Genomic DNA, 20,141 nt, shown 5'->3' on the forward strand with positions numbered 1-20,141 from the left:
TTGAAAAGTACCTAATCCATACTTTTTATTTTCCATGTGAAGAAACTGAGATCCAGGGATGGAAAGAAATATTCCCAAATTACACATTCAGATAGTGACAAATTAAGGATAAAAATTTAGACTTCTTATAGCTCAACCTACTTATCTTTTACCTACATGGGATAGCTGATATTCTCATTTGTTGAGAGTAATTCAAACAAAAGACATTTTTGGCTTGCCTAATTTATTTAAGCTTCCATTTTCCACACAGATTTAGAATGTCTTTCCATTTTATTCCCAAGCCAAACAAGTAAATTAAATGGGAATGTAGTTAAGTCTCACTCCCTATGTCCATTGAATCTCTTTGGTAGTCCAAGGATATGCTTACTGCTTTTTGCTTACTATTTTGAAGAAGAAAATCAGTTCTAAATAGTTCTACTCAGTCCTTCATTCCATAAAACTATACTCCAGTGATTAATGATCCAAAATGGAAATGTACTTATAGAGAATACATGTAGTCTATAGTCTAATAATGGATGCAGAACTGGCCCACTATGATAGCTTTGAGCCAATATTCTTTCACTTTCCATCTGCTTTCTGACCACTAGACCACAGTGGCATTCTGTTACCCAGGAATGAGCATTGGTTTGCAACATATTTCCAGTATCTCCAGAAATATTTGTGTATTTTTCTTTTTCCAGAGCACAGTTACCCTGGCAAATGGTCTCAGATGCCTTAGAGAAAGATACACACCCCTTATTTTTGGTGGCATCATAGAGTATTTATTCAAGGATTTGTGATGATTCACTCATTTAAAAAGTGCTAGTTTTAGAAATTATTCATATCTGGTGATTGGATGAGAAGCTACAATCTTCCTGAATTGAATTATGGTAATTCAATTCAAGGCTTTATTCACCAAATCTAGATTATTTATCATCATCATCATCATGAATCTGTTTCTACTGTCATAACAAAATACTACAGATTGGGAGGCTTAAACAGACATTGATTTTCCCAAGTCTTGGAGGCTGGAAGTCCAAGATCTACGTCGCAACAGGGTTGGTTTCTAGTGAGGTCTCTTTTCTGGGCTTGTAGATGGTCCACCTTCTCCCACTGTCCTCATATGGCTTCTCTTCTGTGCACACATTTGAGGGAGTGAACTCTAATGTTCCTTCCTCTCTTTACAAGGACACATCCTATCATACGATCTCCTATCATATTAGGGCCTCATATTACGATCTCAAGGAATACCAGTTGTTCTAGTCCCCACTGTTCAAGACTTGCAGGCCTAGGTACAAGACATGTGAGTGTAGAAACTTCTCAGATGACCTCAGGCTCAGCCAATTTCTGCCTGCAATCTCAGGAGAGACCCTGAACAGAAGTACCTCTCTGAACTGCTCCCAAATTCATGACTCACTGAAACCATCTGAAGCAATAAAGTGATTGTTGGTATTTTCAGCCACTACATTTTGGGGTGACTTTTTTGTTACAATAGTATCTGAAAAATTGCAGTAATCTAGGTACTGTATTACTGTTCACGGATCAACTAATTGAACAATATATAAAGCTAAGAAATAGAAGAATAGATATATGGATTTTTTATGTATGAAGGTGGAGGTGTTGCAGCATTGTGGGAAATTCAAGGGTTATTCAATAAATGTGCGGGGAAAATTTATTCTTAGAATAAAAAGGAAACTATATTTCTACCTCACACCATATCTGAAAATGTATATCCTATATGGGTCAAAGATGTAAATGTAAGAAGCAAAACTTTAAAACTTAAATATATATATATATTATATATATATATATATATTATATATATATATAATCAGGACAAGGAAAGAACTTAAGAAGTATATGCACAGATCTTTCATCCTGAATCAGGCTTCCTCATCTCTGCATCACAGCTTAGGTGGTGAATCCTTGATCCCAACAGAGTTCACACGAGTATCCAGGTGTCAGTTCCTTTACTACTGGTAATCTTGAAGCATTTAATCCACTATATTGGATTCCTTTCTGATTAAAATACCTAGGTTACATTTTATTTCTTCATTGAAGAATAAATGAAAATTCATGTCTGGCATTTATTCAATACATGTTAAATAAATGGAAGCATTAATATTGCTAAGTACACTAACTGGATCCAATTATAAATTGAAAGAAGAATGAGGGCAAAAAATACCAATTTCATGTCCAATCCATGTTATGGGTTGACCTCTCAACAAGGTAATTTGTAATGCCAGGGCCTTGAAAAACGATCTTCATAATATAGTAATCAACCTCCAAAACTTCTGTAGAGCAATTGTAAACAGAAATGGTACCTTTGAGTTCTCACTTAAGTCAAGAACACAGTTTACAGAGAATGAGAAAGACATTCATATGTAAAACAAAGCACATTCCCAAAAGGTTTAACATTTATTGCAATTTTTAAAAAAGTATACCCAGAGAATAGAATTAATTTAATGTAGGCAGACCATGGGTTCCACTCTGACATGAGTGACTTAAATATGTATTTCAATTACCAGAAGAGGCCATTTGATATAGATGTACACAATGGGTTGAATAATTTAATTTTTCTGTCTAAAACTTAACTCGAATATACAAATCAACATATGCTACCATCACAGTATAAAGCTAATAAAGTTAACTTCTCATAGATCTATCCTCAACTACGAATATGTACAGTGAAATTTCAAATTAATTAATTTGACCAAGATATTTATTTTTATTGTTAGTTAAAGCTTTTTTTAACAATGTGAATTTTTAATTTTAAAATTTCACTCTCTTGGACTAAAAGAGAATAAGTTCTATATTTTTATGTTCCATGGAGGTACCATACCCCACAAACAAAAACTTGAAATAAAACCAAAAATTGATGCCCATTGAAGAATCTTAACACAACATGATTACATATGTCAGGGATTAAACTCACACAATTCTCTTGCTTTGTAAGGGTTATAACATACTCCAATTCAATAAAGATTGATTTATATAGCTGTTTCAGAATAAATAGGTTTAACTAACCCAAGGAGATAATTTTTGAGATACAATCACTGATAGTGAAAATAGTCCTGATTCTGTAAAAGAGTAATATCATATTTTGCATGAGCAATACAACTCTCTACCAACTAAGGTCACATTTTTACTCCAAAGTTTCCACATGGCATTTTTTATTTCTGCATTCCTCAGAGTATAGATTAAGGGGTTCAGCATGGGAGTTATGAATGTTAAAAACACAGTCATGAATTTATCGATGGGAAAGGTAGTATTAGGTCTTGCATACAGGAAGATACAGGGAACAAAGAATAAAATAACCACCGTTATATGGGATGCACAGGTGTAGAAGGCTTTGAGTTTCCCATCTAAACTATGAGTCTTAAGGGAGTATAATATGATCCCATAGGAAACTAGAAGAATGAAGAAAATGGCAGTGCAAATGGCTCCTCCATTAGCTATCATAGAAATTCCAATGAGGTAGGTATTGGTGCAAGCAAGTTTCAATAAGGGATACATATCACACACGAAGTTGTCAATGACATTGGGGCCACAGAAAGGGAGTTGATAAATAAAAAGAAATTGAACCAATGAGTGCAGGAAGCCTCCAGTCCAGGCCCCTAGCAGCATAAGAACACATGTCCTCCGATTCATGATGATTAGATAATGAAGTGGTTTACAGATGGCCACATATCGGTCATAGGCCATCACCACCAGAAGAATGACTTCAGCACCAGCAAATAAGTGATCTAGAAAGACTTGAGTCATACAAGCCTGGAAGGAAATAGTCTTCTTCTCATAGAGCAAGTCTGCAATCATCTTGGGAGCAATGACAGTAGAATAAGTAGCATCTATAAATGACAAATAAGCCAGAAAGAAGTACATGGGAGAACCCAGAGACTGGCTGGTCATAATGGTCACCATGATAAGCAAATTACCCACTATTGTCACAATGTAGATGAGTAAGAATGGGATAAACAGAAATTTTTGCCCCTCCAGGTCCTGTGTGAGCCCCAGGAGGACAAACTCTGTCACATTGTTTCTATTTCCCATATGTTCTTTGGAAGGCATTGAACTCTGGTGTCAGAAGCTGCAAACAAAAGAGCCATAATGAATTTGAGAGGATCACAAGCTTTATGTCAAAAATGGCTACCTGACTCAACAATGTTTGCCCCACAGAGCCTCACACAGGGTGACTTTCTAGAATATGAGAGTTTAGAATCACCACTCACAGTTTTTGCTTTCATTTCCACAAATTTCTTGCATCAACTACAATGAGGAAACCAATTTTCTATGTGGGAGGTACATGCAAGTGGGCATATCTGTGACATGACCTACCAAACAACAAAGAAGGTCTTTCTCCAGAATTCTGTTCACAATTACTGCAGTCTGCATGTTATATGTCATTTATTTTTATCTTGAATGCTTTCTTGGCCTTCTGAGATCCACCATGGAAATAATCTCATCTCTAATAACCTTATTTACATAATAATACCTAGTTCATGGAGCATAAAGTGATAATTTGAATTTAGATAACTGTCTTTCTGAGTTGCTTCACTATGAGCTCCAAATATTGAAAAATAAGTCACCTGCAGAAGTGAGAGAACCAGACATACCATGAATGCCCCTTAAAGGCTTATTAACTTTATTTAATTCAGCTGAATTTTAAGCATGTAAGAAACCAATTGAGATCGGTATATTAAATTCTTCCCACTCAAGAAAGTACAACGTAAGCAACATTTTGTTTGAAAATACACACACATAAGCATACAAACTGAACTGAAATTTATTACAAGCTAGATTATTGGGTAGAAAAATGAATAGTACAAATCTAAGTAAATAGGTACTACATAGACATTTTCCCTACTTTCCAAAACTGTTTAGAATTGATTATTGCTAACCATAGCTCAATTTAGAATGCAATCATAAAGATTTTAGGCAGAATCATGATATCATAGCAAGAATTCTATACTAAAAATCTCAAAACATCAATTGATTTTGCTCAATCATCTTGGGAAAATGCATGTTCTTAATTGGAAAGGTTATAATCTTCTCAGATGTTTGAGTTTCTGAATTCTGGTCATTAAAAACTGTATCTTAAAGAATATGCTAATACTTGGTGGTAGACCAGCTTTACAATACTCAGGGTGAATTAGCATGTGTTAAAGGTTATTTGATTATTAAAGTGATGAATCGACTAGACCAGATATTTTGTTCATACTGTTAAGTTCTTGATTATCTGAGTCTATGTGGAATACAAGACATTCCTTCTTACCTAAGGAAAATAAATTATCCCTGAAGACTACCAGATACCATTCAATGCCAACTGTACATGTAATGGGTGCAATTTTGTTTTGGCAGAATTATTTTAAATGTGCTCCATTATAACATCTATATTTGTAGACTATCATTTGTGAAGGAAATGAGATCATTTATTCTTTATGCTTCTAGACATGCTAATTTGTACTCAAAATCAGAGGGAGAATATAAACATAGAAGAGAGAAAACAGAAAAGGCAGATAGGAACCAGTGAAAACCATAAATGAACTGAGTGACATAAGCTTTGAAATTGATCAAGTTTGGTTTGGGGGAACTAAATTGGAAGTAGAGGAGTTTCAGATTTCCTGAACTTTGAATCCGGAGTTAGACTGCAGGGTGATCCAGCCTCAATACAGGACTCCCCCTTCAGAAGTTTTATACTTCCAGAAAACCAAATTCTGAACTTTAAGATATCAGGAGAGACTAGCTACTTAAAGGAGTTCCATCTTCGGAGCTTCCAGCAGTTCATTGCATACATAAATATCTTCACTCACAGTTATAAAGCTGTGTCTGCATTTATAATGGCAAATACTCACAATTCATAGGGATTGTTTGAGCATTCAAGAGGTAACTTCCATTAGGAGAATCCAACCCCTTGTCCTGTAGCACTCATTTGTTAATAGCTGTGTTTTCCCTAGCTGTGTTTTCCCATCATCTATTAGATCTGCCCAGAGAGTAAACACATCTTTTTAATAAAGGTACACATATCACCAGGATCGATATATGTACCTTATGCATTTTAAGGTTTGATAAATATTTGACTATTAAAATGTGCTTATGAACATAATTATTATTTTAGGCTATTGAAAACTAGTGATTTGACTCAAAATGATACAAAATTCTATACTTTACCAATGCAGTATTTTATTAAAAATAAATATATCTGCTTCCAACATTCATGAGATACTTCAAATTTCTTAACACAATCAATAAGAACAAATAAATCATTGAGTAATGCTCCAAAAAGTTAAATCTATAACTATCCCACAATGAGAACTAACATAAATTAAGACCTACACTATGTGAAACTCAACATAAAGCAGAAAAATAGCCCATGTCTATGGTATGCAAAGTGTAAGATACTGGGAAAGACTTTCAAATCAGCAAAATACTGGAAATTATGGACTCTGAAATTTTGAATCTAGTCCAGATCTTTTTGAAAAATATGATCACAATACATATCTGAATATGTTTCTATTTAGCAGTCTATAGTAAAATCTGTTCCCCACATAAGCAAGCATTTCTTTTAATGATCGAGTAGTGACCATAAAAATGATGCAGCAAAAATTTTGAGGTCTTAATAAACACCTAATCTGATCATCCAATTATAAACAAAGATACATATATGGGCACCTGGATGGCTCAGTCAGTGAAACATCCACCTCTGGCTCAGCTTACCATCCCAGGGTCCTAGAATCAAGCCTTCTGCCTGACTTCCTGCTAAATGAGCAGATTGCTTCCCCCTCTCCTTCTACCTCTTCTTCTCCTTCTCCCCCTCCATCTTGCTTACCCCCACCCCTGTGCCTCCTCTCTCCTGCAGAGGTGCTTACAGGCACCTGCACTTGCTCTCTTTCTCTCTCTCAAATAAACACATAAAACCTTTTTTAAATTTTTTTAATCTAAAAAGATACATTTTAAAGAATTATCACATTTTCCTAAGTCAGTTACTTCATAGTAAAGGAAAAATGCTACCTCTAAAACGTGAATGTGGTTAAAGAGACTTTGGGAACGAACACAGAATAACAACAATCAGAGAGAGTTGATTAGCTGTCCCATATATAGTCTTTGTGAGTTTTGTTTTGTTTTGTTTCATAATTTTTCAGGGGTGTCCCTGGATGTCCACAGTGTACTTTATCAGAACTCAGGTTCTCCATTCTGGTTTGGCATCTAAGACTCAGAATCTATACTTACCAACTGTGTGACCTTGGGCAAATTACTCACATCATCTGCATAATGAAACATAATGGCATCTAGCACATAGAGTAGTTTTAAAGATTAAATATGATAATGCAAATAAAACTCTCCAAAAACTAACAAGTAATAAGTGCTAAATAAATTCAAGATGTTATTTACCATTATTTGTTTTCCCATGTCACTTTAGTGCCACATCTCTATAATTAGTTTTACATGAGCTTTCCCAAAGTCCACTGTCTTCTCTCATAATGCAAAGGAGCATTCTCTCAGGGATGGATGGATTGACTGGGTCATTATCATATACAATTACAGAACTCCCCTTTCTTTACCATTTGCATCACTGTGTACAAGTGCTCTGTCTGTGTTCCTCTATATCTCATTCTCCTCTTTGCAATGTATCATTAAATCTAAATTTAATCAACGGCGTTCTCATTTTATAAATAAGAAGTCAACTGGACGCATAACACAATGTGTCCATGTTAATCACAATATTTTTAAGACCCTAAAAATGAGAAAATATCCATATAATTAACCCATAGGCAGAAATAGATACTGGCATTTTATAGACCTCATATCTAATAAAATTCATGATTTCCATTTCCACAGACACTAAAATTCACTTTCTAATAAAGTATAAATACAGGTCAATGAATCTAACAAGTAGCTAAATTTCTCTCACCTCAACTTTCCACATTCGTTTTGGGTTTTCCTTTGTAATAAAGACTTATTAATTTAAATATCAAACTGTTTTGAGAGGTAAATACACACAATAGGAAGCAAAGATTCAAACTGTCATTTCTACACCAGCATTCATAGGAGCATTATTCACAATAACCAAAACGTAGAAACAATGGAATATTATTTAGCCTTAGAAAGGACCGCTGAGCCACCCAGGGATCCCCAGAAAGGAAAGAAATTCTGATACATGCTACAACATGTATAAAGCCTGAAGACACTATGCTAGGTGAATTAGCCAGACATAAAAGGGAAAATATCTTATAGTCTCCCTTTTATAAGGTAAATATAGTCATAAGTAAATAGTCATATTCACAGAGACAGAAAGTATAACAGTGTTTACAAGGGGCCAAGGAAATGAGGAGTTATTGTTTAATGGATGCAAAGTTTCAGTTTGGGATGATGATAAAAGCTCTGGAGATGGATAGTGGTAATGAATACGCAATAAAGTACTATGTATACATTACGTTAATGAAAGTAACAACAAAATAAAATGTCTACACAGAGTCAGAACATTTAAAGATACTAGTATAAGGTAACAATTTATAAAGAGCTATAGTAATCCTTACTATTATTTCCAATATATTGATATAAAATAAATAATTGTTGGATTCTTTAAATTATATAAAGCAATCTTAAAAAGTTATTTTGAAGACCATATATATATCAGGTTGTACTGTAATGTTATGCTGTGTTTTCTTTTTCTCAGTATATAATTAAGTAAATCTAAAATAGTATTGGAGAAATTACTGCTACTGTAATTATTCTAATAATATTTTATACAATAGAGAAAATGCATGTACTTACTATCTTATTTCTGTACCATCTGGCATAAGATATTTTAGATCAAATGGTAAACCTGTTCCTTAAGAAAGACGGATTATTATGTTTATTTTGTCCTATTCCTATGACAGTGAAGAGGTTTTTTTTTTAATAATAAATTTATTTTTTATTGGTGTTCAATTTGCCAATATACAGAATAACACCCAGTGCTCATCCCGTCAAGTGCCCCCCTCAGTGCCCATCACCCATTCACCCCCACCCCCCGCCCTCCTCCCCTTCCACCACCCCTAGTTTGTTTCCCAGAGTTAGGAGTCTTTATGTTCTGTCTCCCTTTCTGATATTTCCCACACATTTCTTCTCCCTTCCCTTATATTCCCTTTCACTATTATTTATATTCCCCAAATGAATGAGAACATATGAAGAGTTTTTCTGAGTATGTTACCTGGGTTTTCTGTTTCCTCTTTGGTCATTTGTTCCAAATCCACACTTCTGCAATTCTATCTCTGGTTCTGGAAGATGACGGCTTAATTGGATGAAGATAACTCAGCATCAACCCCAGTGTGACTGCAGAAAATATATCAGGACACACTTTGTTACTGCAGCCAGAAATGCTTTGTCACATAACAATTTTTCCCCTTTTGCCTGCACAAAGCATGACCATCTTCAACTTTCATAAACATTTAACAGTTTGGATTATGGAATTATCCAGAGCTCACTTCAAGAATATACAGCTGATATGACTGATGAATCATTGAATCTGAAAGCCATCATTGACATTATGTACCAAAAATCAAATGTAAAATTTCATTATTATATTTAACTAACCAAATTAATTGAATAAACCTTTAATAGCATTTTTAGTTCATAATGCAGAGATCTGGATAATCAAAGAAATGGATATTTTGGATTGTTTGGGATATTTCTGAAAGCATTTACACGACTGTTTTAATCTGATCCATGACCAATAATGTAATGGCTTTCTTTTTAATATATTGACAACAACATTAATCCCCAAGGAGAAATCTCCCAGGTAAGGAAATATATGATGGAGCACTAAATCAAGAATGAACAAATTACTTCACTGAGTTGTTAAAATAGTGTGTCTCCAAGGCTGTTTGTTCAAAATTAAACTCACTGAGGATTCATACTCTCGAGAATGGAAGCCTTCCACATGATCCACGTTTTCAGAGGCTTCTCCTGGCCAATCACTTCAAGAGAATTAAATGGAAAAAAACAGCAATCTAACAGCAGGGAGCACGTCATTTATTAATAGCAAAGATATAATGTTGCTTGAAACAGAATTATTTATTTTCAATTAATCAGCATATATCTGAAATTCTCAAGTTGGAGAGGGCACTGTAGTGAAGTAAAAAGCCTAAGTCTCTGCATATAAAAGACATGCACAATGGCACAATATTATTGGTAATCAAGACACTAAAAGCTTTCATTTAATTCGGAGGAGATAACACCCACATACAAAAATCAAACCCAGAAGTTTTGCCCAAAAGAGGAGAATCTATCTTAAAAAGAAATACAGACAGAAAAAAAAAAAAAGAAATACAGAAACAGGTGATCAGGACATCTGATTTGAAAGAGACTATTGCAAAGTAATATAAGAAAAAAAAACTAAATCCAGAACTATTTGACACTTGATATTCAGATATCTTTTACATAACAATGTCAGGTCTTTTAATCTGAATTTCTGTGTACATCATCTGAAAAACATATTATTTCCTTATTGAGGTTTATTGATATGGAAGTTTTCTATCTCTTTATTGATATTTCCATTTTATTCGTGACCTTGACCTTTCCTTTATCTTCCTTTTCTTGGCTTTGTCATATGTCCTTTACTTCTTTGAGCATCTCTAAGACAATGTGTTCAAGTCCCGTCCAGTCATCAGAGATTTTAGGGACAATTTCTATTGGTTTATTTTTTTCCTTTGAATGAGCCGTACTTTCCTGGTTTTTTTCTATGTTTCCAGATTTTATGCTGAAAATTAGACATTTGAATCTAATAATGTAGTAATTCTGGAGATCAGATTCTCCTCCCTTTCCCAGGTTTGCTGTTGGGGGGTTTCTTTTTGGTTTGGTTTGGTTTTGTTATTATGTTTTTTTTTTTTCTTACTGTTGTAGATTATCTCTGTGCTAAGAAGCAGCCTAAGGTGCAAACTTAAGGGTTTTGGGGTCTTTCCTGAGCCTGTTCCTTCCCCTGACCGTGCATGGTGAAGTCTCCAACTTCCTTAGGATAAGTGGTTCCTTTTGAATGTTCTATTCTTCAATATCTGGCTCCTAAAAGAAAAAAAAAAGAGAGAAAGAGAGAAATGAAGAGGGCATGGAGTCACCACCTCTCTTTAATGAAGATATTTTTATGTTGTTTTAATATTTTATTTATTTATTTGAGAGATAGACAAAGAGCATAAGCAGGAGGAGAGGCAGAAAAAGAGAAGACTCCACTGAGTGGGGAGCAGGGAGCCCTAAAATGGGGCTCAATTCCAGGATCCTGAGATCATGACTCAAACTGAAGGCAGATGCTAAACCATCTGAGCCACCCAGATGCCTCTAATGAAGAAATTTTTAACTAGAAATACCACAAGCATTCCTATTGAACCTAAGAATGAGTCAAGATTTCCTTTATTCAGTTATCCCATTTTTCCTATGTTATTACAATAATATAATATGATGCAAAGTATTAGAAAGAAAAATCATTAAAATATTAGCATTATGTATGTAGCAAATCCAGAACTAACTGAAATCTATCATTTTAAATGAGATAAATCAGTAAAGTGGCTGAATTCAAGATTAAACTGATAAATACTTTTAGTAAATAGTAGTCATAATTATTTAGAAAATATAATGTAGAAAGGGTATCTCTCATTAATGTAACCCAAATCACAAAATATATGGAAATCAACTAGAAAAAAAAAGGAAGATCCATATGAGAAAAATATAGATAACTTAAGACCTAAATAAAAACAGAGATTTTTTTTCATGTTCCCAGATAGAATGATTCAATGTGATCAAGATAGCAGGGCTTGGGGATCCCTGGATGGCTCAACGGTTTAGTGCCTGCCTTCCACTTAGAGTGTGGTCCTGGAGACCCAGGATCAAGTCCCATGTCAAGTCCCACTCAGGCTCCCTGCATGGAGCCTGCTTCTCCCTCTGCCTGTGTCTCTGCCTCTCTCTGTGTGTCTCATGAATAAATAAATAAAATCTTTCAAAAAAAAGAAGATAGTAGAGCTTTTCCAAATTAGTTAGACATTGAATATATTGTCAAACAAAACCTGAATAGGTTTCTTTCTAAGACCTCTGAACTTGATCTAATACTTATGTGGGTAATAATTGTTCAAAACAGAAAATGTTGTTTTTAATAAGAGTATTGGGTGATAGGCTTCTTATCAGACATCAAAATCTACTCACATGACCTAAAATAAAAGATATTGGCTTACAAATAACCAGCCAACCAAAGGAGATACATAGATATTTGGATATATAATAAGCATGACATATCAGATTAGGGAAATACATTGGACTTTTTTAACATATTGAAAATGCTGGATTTAAGGCAACAAAAATCCATTTGAAAAGTAGATTTAAATTCTTAAGATATATGAGCATACACACACACACATGCATTTTCTTTTTTTCTCTAAAACTCCCACACATGCAAGCTTATTTATACTCAAAGCTGTAAATATAAATAAACTAGAAGAAAATATTTATGGATTGTTATATGAGCTTGAAATAAAAATGCAGCAATTCTGATGAAAGCGATTGACGACACTGAAAGAAAAAGTACAACCACTCACACTACCAAAACACTAGGAAAAACTTTTAAGTTTTGCATTATGAAAAATTGCTTTTAAGTCAATAAGACATTGTGAATATGCCAAATAAATTAAAGTACATGAAGAGGCACTTCGCCAATGGTAAAATACAGTGCTGCTAACAAAATGAATGTAAATTGTTGACTTGCAGTGAGATATAATTTGGCTTATATTATAAAAATTACAAATATTTATAAAATCTATTTTCAGTAGGTATGTGGGAAAAAGCAATAAAAACATAAATAAATTTATCAAAAGAGATATTAAAATTTTATAAAATTTTTCCAAATTTTAAGAGCGTTAAAACCTAAATGAGTGCAGAGTTGTTATATTCAGAACATGAAGATTCAGTTGTCAGTGACATCAATGAAATTTCAACACAAAATACCAAGAGCTTTTTAAAAATTCCAATAAAATTCATATACCATATTCTACAGGTTTCTGGTGTACAATATAGTGATTCAACAATTCTATACATTACTCAGCTCACTATGGTAAGTGTATTCTTAATCCCCTTCACCTACTTCACTCATCCACACATGCACATCCGTGCTGGTAACTATCAGTTTGGTCTCTACTTCTGAGAGTCTGTCTTTTTGTTTGTCTCCTTTTGTTGATTTCTCCATAAATTCCACATATGAATGAAATCATATGGTATTTGTCTTTTCAGTACTCACATCTAGGTCTTTAATCTACTTTGATGAGTTTATTTTGTGTATGGTGTAAAAAAGTGGTCCAGTGTCATACTTTTGCATGTAGCTATCTAGTTTTCCCAATACAATTTGTTGAAGAGACTTTTTCTTATTGTATATTCTTCCCTTCTTTGTCAAAGATTAATTGACCACATAATCATGGGTTTATTTCCAGGCTCTCTATTCTACTGATGTGTATGTCTATTTTTGTCCCAATACTATACTGTTTCCATTGCAACAGCTTTGTAGTATATCTTAAATTCAAGGATCATGATACCTCCAGTTTTGTTTTTGTTTTTCAAAATTGCTTTGGCTATTTGAGGTCTTTTGTGGTTCTCTACAAATTTGGGATTCTTTGCTCCATTGCTATGAAAAAAATGTTGGTATTTTGATAGGGATTGCATTAAATCTGTAGATTGTTTTGGGTAGTATTGACATTTTAACAATATTTGTTCTCAGAATGCATAAGCATAGAATGTCTTTCCATTTCTTTGTGTCATCTTGAATTTCTTTTATCAATGTTTTATAGTTTTCAGAATACAGGTCTTTCATCTTTTTGGTTAAGTTTTTTCCTATGTACTTTATTATTATTGGTGTAATTGTATATGTAATTGTTTTCTTAATTTCTCTCTCTGCTATTTCATTATTAGTATATAAAATACAACATATTTATGTAAAATGATTTTGTATCCTGTGACCTTACTGAATTCATTTTTCAGTTCTAGAAGCTTTTGGTGGAAATTCCTGAGAATTTCCTATATATAATACCATGTCATCTACTAATAATGAAAGTTTTACTTCTTCCTTTCCAAATTATATGCCTTTTATTTCTTTTCCTTGTCCAGTTGCTGTGGCTAAGATTTCCAGTATATGTTGAATAAAAGTGGTGAATGTGGACATCCTTATTTTGTTTCTGATTTTAGGGAAAAAGCTCTCAGTTTGAGTATGATGTTAACTATGGGTTTTCTATATATGGCCTTCACTATGTTAAAGGTATGTTCCCTCTAAACCTCCTTCTTGAGGGCTTTTACCATAGATGGATATTATACTTTGTCAAATGTTCTTTCCGCTTCTACTGAAATCATTATATGGTTATCTTTTCTTCTGTTGATGTAACATATCACATTAATTGATTTGTAAATATTGAACCACTCTTGTAACGCAGAAATAAATCCCAAATGATCATGGTGAATTATTTTTTTAATGTATTGTTTGATTCAGTTTGCTAATATTTTGTTAAGAATTTTGGCATCTATGTTCATCAGCCAAGTTTGCCTGTAGTTCTCTTTTTTGTGTGTGGTGTCTTTATCTGGTTTTAGTATGGGGGTAATGCTAGCCTCAGAGAATGAATTTAGAAGTTTTCCTTCTTCTTCTATCATTTGGAATAATTTGAGAAGAATAGGTATTAATTCTTCTTTTAATATTTGGTAAAAAAATAATAATAAATGTTTGGTAGAACTCACCTATTAAATCATCTGGTTCTGGAATTTGTTGGGATTTTTTTGATTACAGATTGAATTTCACGGCTGGTAATTTGCCTGTTCAAATTTTCTGTTTCTTCCTGATTCAATTATGGAAGGTTATTTGTTTCTAGGAATGTAACTATTTCTTCTAGATTGTCCAATTTGTTGGCATATAATTTTTCATAATATTCTCTTATAATCCTGTGTTTTTCTATCATGTTGGTTGCTATTTATGCTCTTTCATTTCTTTTTTCATTTCTTTTTTTTTTTTTTGGTCTTTCATTTCTGATTATATTTGAATCTTCTGTTTAATGAGTCTGGCTAGAGGCTTATCAATTTTGTTGATCTTTTCAAAGAATGAGCTCAGGATATATATAGATATATTACTGTTTTTTATTTTTATAGTTAACATATAGTGTTATATTAGTTTCACTGTATTATATACTGATTCAACAATTCTAAATGTTATTACTCAGTGCTCATCATGATAAATGTACTCTTAATCCCCTTCACCTACTTCACCCATTCTCCCCAAACACCTTTTCTCTGACAATCTTTATTTTAAATGAGTACCCTCAGTTAAGTTCTTTTTTCAACAATAACATTTTTGCTTGAAGCATACTTCAGAATACATGGTTCTAAAAGATATATATTATCTTTTAGATATATACATATAGATATCACATTCCATCCAAGAAAAATAGAATACACATTTTCTTCAAGTACATACTGAAGAACCCCCTGGTTAAATCTCATAAACAGAGACATAATATATATTACAAATCTAAAAAGACTAAATCACACTATATTTCTACTCTAATCTTTATTATTCTACTCTAATCTTTATTATTCCTTCCCTTCTACTGGTCTTAGGTTTTGTTTTTGTCTTTTTTTCTAGCTCTTCTAAGAGACTACAATATTTAAAAGTTAATTGCATATATTATCAATATGCATGAAAAAAATGCTTAATACAATTTTAAAATAAAAGTTCTAGAGTTTTTTTAGTTAGAAAATTCTTATAAATCATAGATGATACTCCATGTTACAATGAAAGCAGTTCGATTTTCTTCCTAGTTTTTTTTAAGATTTTATTTATTTATTCATGAGAGACACACAGAGAGAGGTAGAGACACAGGCAGAAGGAGAACCAGGCTCCACGCAGGAAGCCGGATGTGGGACTCAATCCGGGGCTCCAGGATCACACCCTGGGCTGAAGACAGTGCTAAACCACTGAGCCACCTCAGCTGCCCCTTCTTCCTAGTTTACAGTGTTCCAGGATGGACTGCAGACAGAAAAACCTGTTATCGGTATTTTTTGCATAACTGTGAAAAACAAATTTTGTTTAGACCAGAGAAAACATTGCTAAGTCTATAAGTACAAAGTATTTAAGTTGAATACAACTTTTGGGAAACATTGTTATGCAAAATAATGCATTTCTTTTTTTTTATAAATTTATTTTTTATTGGTGTTCAATTTGCCAACATATAGAATAACACCCAGTGCTCATCCCGTCTTTCTTTACCCATATCTTCAGTATCATGAAAACAAAATAAACAGTTCTATCTATTCTTTGAAGAATTGCAAAAATGTACCTAATAACTAATGAGGGAAAGGATAAAAATATGTTTATAATTTGGCTGAGTATGGTTTTCTGTGCTCAGATCGAGAACTAGAATCTGTTTTTATCATCAACTATCCCACACAGTTTCATCCCAACATGTGAAAACATCCAACATCCCATTTAACAAAATTGCTCGCTGATAGTGTCTAACCAAACACTATATCATCCTCCATATAAATAAATGTCTTGAACTACAGAAGCATAAGCACTGACCTGAGGAATGGAAATAATTTTAAAGGCAGGATGCACAATGCAGGTACAGAAGGTTGCCACACTGATAGAATAATGAACATTAAAATATAGAAACCACTCTTTTGGCCCCAGTAACTTATTCTAAGTATTAGCCAAATTGTTTTCTCATTAATTTGGGTGAGAGTAAATTTTCAAAGGTAATTGCTTTTCACATTTTAAACTTAAAAATTCATTTCTAAATACCCATTTTGATATGAGCCAAGAAAAATACGGCTACAAAGTGAAATTAATTTTATTTTTACTTATAATTGGAAAAATACCTGTGCCTTTTATCCATCCATTTACCTATCAGATTGATTCTTACTTCAAAAGATAATTTATTCTATTTTTTGATGACTTTGTATAAAATAAAAATAAATATCTCTAGAGAATCCATTGAATTGGCTAAATCCATTGTTAGAATTTACTACCTTTTTTCTTGCTTTAGAATTAAAATAAGTGTATTCAGTTTAGGTGACACATTCTTATTCTACCTTTTGTTAAATTTTTACACCAGAATTTTTCCATAGCATTTTTCATCTCTGAATTTCTCAAGGTATATATTAAAGGATTTAACATGGGAGTGATAACTGTATAAACCAGAGTTACAGACTTATCAATAGGCAAGTTAGAAACAGGTCTAACATACATGAAAATGCAGGGAACAAAAAAAAGGACAACCACTGTGGTGTGGGAACTGCAGGTAGACAGGGCTTTGCGCCTCCCTTCTGGACTGTGACTTTTAAGAGAATTTAGAATGACTCCATAGGAGATGAGTAGAAGGATAAAGATGACCATACAGATTGCTCCACCGTTGGCAATCACAGTGAGGCCTATTAAGTAGGTGTCAGTGCAGGCAAGTTCTAATAATGGGTACATGTCACAGATAAAGTGATCAATGACATTGGGGCCACAAAATGGGAGGCTGTACACAAAGAGAAGCTGAACCATAGAGTGCACAAGACCTCCAATCCAGGCCACCACTATCAGCAGGATGCAAACCTGTCGATTCATAACAGTCAAGTAATGCAGTGGCCTACAGATGGCCACATAGCGATCATAGGCCATCATGACCAGAAGGAAGACCTCAGAACCCCCAAAGAAGTGTTCTAGAAAGAGCTGACCCATGCAAGCTGGGAAGGAAATTGTCTTTTTGTCACAGAGTAAGTCTATAATCAATTTAGGTGAAATGACAGTGGAATAAACAGCATCCATAAGTGACAGATAGGCAAGGAAAAAGTACATGGGGGAGCCCAGAGAGGGGCTGCCAAAAACAGTCACTACAATGAGTAGGTTGCCCACCATTGTCACAATGTAGATGAGTAAAATCATGACAAATAATGCTTTCTGCCCCTCAGGATCCTGAGTGAGGCCAAGGAGGACAAATTCTGTCACATTATTATTATTTCCCATGTACTCTTTCTATAAGGCCTGTTTCAAGGTTGAGAGCTGAGAACAGGACCTGTAATGAAATCATGAACATGACCATAAATATGTCCATTGTTAAGAATACGTCTTCATCATTATATCTTTTTCTACAGCAGTTTACATGTAATAAACATTTAGTGATACCTATTGAGTTCTTCTTCCAAAAAGCCCATTACACTTTCCCTTGACAATTCTATTTCTGTCAGGTGATTTTGTTGGCCTACAAGTAAGAATTTCTTTCTCTAAGTCTTAGTGGATCATTTATAGAAAAGAGCAATCAAAAGCCTAAATCTAGTCATATATTTATTATAGCCTTATTTAAAATATGTCAGCTCTTGGCACAGAAGTCAGCAGCCACAAACAAGGAAAAGATTCCTGCTCTCCAGAAACTTACTTTCTGGTGGTGGCAATAAACTCTACACAAATCAGCATAGAGTCAGTCCTTTGAAGTGGTAATATTTGCAGTGAGTAAGTACATTTGCACTGTGATTTATCTAGCACCAAAAATAGCAGCTTTTCTGGAATAATTCACTTAATACTATGATATTTCACTGTTAGTTGTGCAGACTAGACTTTGACATAATGACTAGACTGAGCTGTACCAAACAACTACAAAATTATTTAGCATATCACTCTCTATCACGGGAGTGATTTGGTCTGATTCTCTATTAGCTTTTTAAGAGTTGAGATTTCTCACCCTTTAATCTTTGCCTATCCCACAACTCTTAACACATATACACTATTAAAAAAAAACCCACACACACTATCTAGATTTTCAGCAAATATATTTGAATAGAACTGAACTGACTTGCAATTTTCACAAATTGTTACATTAACTTGTTTTTTTTTTTTTTTCAAAACCCTTGGGGTAAATGACATAGTGAGACAAGAAAAACATTCCCTGAAAAAAGAAGTAGGGGAAGATAGGGCATGGTTTTATTTATAGTGCTTCTTGGATACCGAGAGTGCTCAAAAATAGAACTTTCGGGTGCCTGGGTGGCTCCGGGAAGCATCTGACTTTAGCTCAGGTCATAATCTCAGGGTCCTTGGATCCAGCCTGGCCTCAGAGCTCAGTGCTCAGCAGGGAGTCTGTTTCTCCCTCTCCCTTTGCCCATCCCCCTGCTTGTGTTCTATCTCTTTCAAATAAATAAAATCTTAAGAAAAAAAAAATAGAACTTCAGTGCCCAGGTTGTAAAAAGCAGCACACTCAGGGGAAAACTCTAAGCCAGGGTGAGAAGGCATGGGCTTGAGTCATCTTCTAACTATAATTACATCCTGTCTCAGTCTGTTCGCTGGAAAATAAAATGATTGAACTAGGTGATCGCAGAATCCTTTCCAGTCCAACTCTCTGCAATACTTTTCATGCAGCCTCGTCTCTTCTATTCTGCTGACATTTTTCTCTTTTTTTTTCATATTTTTATAATTAAATAAAAATTTCCAAGCTTAACCACTATTCCCTGAAAAATACTAGCCAGTGGTAAATGGGATTTGATCATTGTAAAGACCAAATAATGACTACAAGTTTCTCATTCAGTGTACCCATTTAAGACCCAAAACATCCTTGGAGAGAGCATAACATGGTAGTGAATAAAAGTGGACTCTGGAGCTGGACTGTCTGTGTTGGAATCCCAGCTCCAACACTTACCATTTAGACGACCTTGGGCAACTTAAACTCTCTGGGACTCAGTTTCATGAATTTTGGAATGAGGATAATAATAGTTTCTACCTCCTAAGCCTGTTGTTTTATTAATAAATAAAGCACCTAGAATATGCCTGGCACTAGGTAAAAGCGCAACAAATACAGTATTATTAATGTTCTTGAATGTTTCACTGTTAAATTGCATCAGAACAAATCATCTGGATCTTTGTCATTTTGACAAGAATTATAGATAAAGTTCTGGATAAAAGAATATTGTACCTATAACTCATGAACCCCTTTTTGTGCATAGAATAAGGTTGTATGCCTATTTTATTACATATGAGTAGTAATATTTACCTATGAGGAAATGTATCTTGTCGAGATGCAAGCAGAAAGCTGGGGGGGGGGGGACAGGTAGAAAATGAAAGAAAAAAAGTATCAAATCAGGAAGGAGAAATTATGTTTAAGAAATGAATATCCACAGGTAAAAAAAAATATTAATGTGATAATTAAGTG

General features: G+C 33.9%; 2 protein-coding genes across 2 annotated transcripts; both read right to left on the reverse strand.

Annotated features, from left to right (window-relative positions):
* Positions 1 to 3,075: 3,075 nt before the first annotated feature.
* On the reverse strand, positions 3,076 to 4,038 carry LOC129503150 (olfactory receptor 4A15-like). Its single transcript, XM_055315126.1, has one exon. The coding sequence runs from the start codon at positions 4,027 to 4,029 to the stop codon at positions 3,076 to 3,078; it is 954 nt and encodes a 317-aa protein (XP_055171101.1). The 5' UTR covers positions 4,030 to 4,038.
* Positions 4,039 to 17,023: 12,985 nt separating this feature from the next.
* Positions 17,024 to 17,974, reverse strand: LOC129503151 (olfactory receptor 4A5-like). Its single transcript, XM_055315127.1, has one exon. It carries the CDS (start codon positions 17,969 to 17,971, stop codon positions 17,024 to 17,026), a length of 948 nt encoding a protein of 315 aa, XP_055171102.1. The 5' UTR covers positions 17,972 to 17,974.
* Between the last annotated feature and the right edge of the window lie 2,167 nt (positions 17,975 to 20,141).

Source organism: Nyctereutes procyonoides, unplaced genomic scaffold (genome assembly GCF_905146905.1).
Source record: "Nyctereutes procyonoides isolate TBG_1078 unplaced genomic scaffold, NYPRO_anot_genome, whole genome shotgun sequence".
In the NCBI taxonomy this organism is placed as follows: domain Eukaryota; kingdom Metazoa; phylum Chordata; class Mammalia; order Carnivora; family Canidae; genus Nyctereutes; species Nyctereutes procyonoides.

Coding starts and splice junctions, on each gene's coding strand:
- LOC129503150 (XM_055315126.1), bottom strand. CDS start 4,029: ATGGGAAATAGAAACAATGTGACAGAGTTTGTCCTCCTGGGGCTCACA.
- LOC129503151 (XM_055315127.1), bottom strand. CDS start 17,971: ATGGGAAATAATAATAATGTGACAGAATTTGTCCTCCTTGGCCTCACT.